We start from the raw sequence: 3194 nt of genomic DNA, 5'->3' as shown, positions 1-3194 counted from the left end.
CCTAGACCCTTCCTGGTTCAGAGGAAGGTACGAACTGCACTCAGTGAGGCTTTACCAGCCCACTTTGTCTCGGTCGGAGCAGGGGTTGAGCAGCTCAAAACACCTACTGGTGCTTGGCCAGGTCACCAGCAGTTGACACTAATTAAACGACCTACCTATATACAAAGCTAAGTAATACGACCAGATGATATTATAAAGTCGAGTAAATCCATTTTAGCTGCTAATGGAATTACTCCTGAATATCATATTAAGTGAAATATAAAAAATAACATGTAAAAGTATATCATTGTGATAATAACAAGTAGAAACAGTCTACTTAAACTGAACAAAAGGATGTAACACTCCTACACCGCTGCACCTAACTCATACACCATTGCACCTAACTCCTACATCACTTCACCTAACTCCTACACCGCTGCACCTAACTCCTACACCACTGCCCCTAACTCCTACACCGCTGCACCTGACTCCTACACCACTGCACCTAACTCCTACACCACTGCACCTAACTCCTACACCACTGCACCTAACTCCTACACCGCTGCACCTGACTCCTACACCACTGCACCTAACTCCTACACCGCTGCACCTGACTCCTACACCACTGCACCTGACTCCTACACCACTGCACCTAACTCCTACACCACTGCACCTAACTCCTACACCGCTGCACCTAACTCCTACACCCCTGCACCTAACTCCTACATCACTGCACCTAACTCCTACACCCCTGCACCTAACTCCTACATCACTGCACCTAACTCCTACACCACTGCACCTAACTCCTACACCACTGCACCTAACTCCTACACCACTGCACCTAACTCCTACACCCCTGCACCTAACTCCTACACCACTGCACCTAACTCCTACACCCCTGCACCTAACTCCTACATCACTGCACCTAACTCCTACACCACTGCACCTAACTCCTACACCACTGCACCTAACTTCTGCACCACTGCACCTAACTCCTACACCACTGCACCTAACTCCTACACCACTGCACCTAACTCCTACACCCCTGCACCTAACTTCTACACCACTGCACCTAACTCCTACACCCCTGCACCTAACTCCTACACCACTGCACCTAACTCCTATACCACTGCACCTAACTCCTACACCACTGCACCTAACTCCTACACCCCTGGACCTAACTCCTACACCACTGCACCTAACTCCTACACCACTGCACCTAACTCCTACACCGCTGCACCTAACTCCTACACCCCTGCACCTAACTCCTACATCACTGCACCTAACTCCTACACCCCTACACCTAACTCCTACACCACTGCACCTAACTCCTACACCGCTGCACCTAACTATTACACCCCTGCACCTAACTCCTACACCACTGCACCTAGCTCCTACACCGCTGCACCTAACTCCTACACCGCTGCACCTAGCTCCTACATCACTGCACCTAACTCCTACACCCCTACACCTAACTCCTACACCACTGCACCTAACTCCTACACCGCTGCACCTAACTATTACACCCCTGCACCTAACTCCTACACCACTACACCTAACTCCTACACCGCTGCACCTAACTCCTACACCGCTGCACCTAACTCCTACACCACTGCGCCTAACTCCTACACCACTGCACCGAACTCCTACACCACTGAACCTAACTCCTACACCACTGCACCTAACTCCTACACCGCTGCACCTAACTCCTACACCACTGCACTTATCTCCCATACCGCTGCACCTAACTCCTACACCACTGCACCTAACTCCTACACCGCTGCACCTAACTCCTACACCGCTGCACCTAACTCCTACACCACTGCACCTAACTCCTACACCACTGCACCTAACTCCTACTCCGCTGCACCTAACTCCTACACCTCTCCATCTCCCGTATCTCTCCATGTATCTCCCTCACATCACCTAACTCATACATCTCTGAAATATAAAAGTCACGTCAGTGTTTCACAGAGAATATGAAAAGAAAAATGGAAAAAAATAAGCAGGAAGTATATACAGATGGAAAACTAGACACAAATATCACATTTTTTTACTCAAACATAAAAAAACACAAATATGAGATATTACTTATTTTATTCAGTCACTGAGAAAAGTGGAGCATAAGCTGGAAATATGACTGTAAGTAATATTAACATATTACTTCCTCCAGTAATATTAACATATTACTTCCTCCAGTAATATTAACATATTACTTCCTCCAGTAATATTAACATATTGCTTCCTCCAGTAATATTAACATCAACATATTACTTCCTCCAGTAATATTAACATCAACATATTGCTTCCTCCGGTAATATTAACATCAATATATTACTTCCTCCAGTAATAGTAACATTAATATTAACATATTACTTTCTCCAGTAATATTAACATCAACATATTACTTCCTCCAGTAATATTAACATCAATATATTACTTCCTCCAGTAATATTAACATTAACATTAGCATATTACTTTTTCCAGTAATATTAACATCAACATATTGCTTCCTCCAGAAAGAGGTATGACGCAGCCCATGGCTAAGTATGTGTTATTCACAAATTAGTAAAGACACGATTGCAGACAAACCATAATACGGGTGGGGGTAGAACTCGCGATCAGAGAGTCATAAAACTACAAACCGACTCGTTAGCCACTGGGCCAGCTGGCTACAATAAGATTCATCCAACAAGGTATATTTCTACACCATAGGAAGGTTAACATAGGCAGCACTGTGACCACCATGGTGCTCTTACCAACACTTTCTTGGTAACACAACTTTAATATGAGGTTTGAAAGCCATTTTCCTCTATGTAAATAAATTTAGACATCACACACTCAGTGATATGTAGTGATTCCTTCGGTTTTCTCAACGCAGTCTTACAGTCTTACAGTCTTACAGTCTTACAGTCTTACAGTCTTACAGTCTTACAGTCTTACAGTCTTACAGTACACTAGTGATCTGTAAGATGACGAATATATTTTCTTTAGAAAATTAGACTCCAAGACCCCAGGTTTTTTTCTCCCGTGGAACTGGAACTCTACTAACGCAACTAATCCTATCAGGGATAAGAGATAAATAATTGTTGGAAATGATGATGGCGAGATATTGAATTTTATAAAGCCCACAGACTTATTAGGTTTATCAGTAAGGTCATCTATGCCAAATCTAAATAATATTGAGAATAGTGCTTTAACCCTTAAACTGTCCA

The 3194-nt window shown here is 43.9% G+C and overlaps 1 protein-coding gene across 1 annotated transcript; it reads left to right on the top strand.

The window, feature by feature from the left end:
* Positions 1 to 1275: 1275 nt before the first annotated feature.
* LOC138854502 (uncharacterized) lies at positions 1276 to 1962 on the top strand (the record flags this gene model as incomplete). The annotated part of the gene is made up of 1 exon (XM_070098207.1): positions 1276 to 1962. A coding segment is annotated over one exon (687 nt), but the record flags the coding sequence as incomplete, so codon positions are not given.
* Between the last annotated feature and the right edge of the window lie 1232 nt (positions 1963 to 3194).

This window comes from Cherax quadricarinatus, chromosome 4 (genome assembly GCF_038502225.1).
Source record: "Cherax quadricarinatus isolate ZL_2023a chromosome 4, ASM3850222v1, whole genome shotgun sequence".
Taxonomy (NCBI): Eukaryota; Metazoa; Arthropoda; class Malacostraca; order Decapoda; family Parastacidae; genus Cherax; species Cherax quadricarinatus.
Note: the sequence above shows the minus strand (reverse complement) of the source record. Positions and strands in the feature narration are given on the sequence as shown.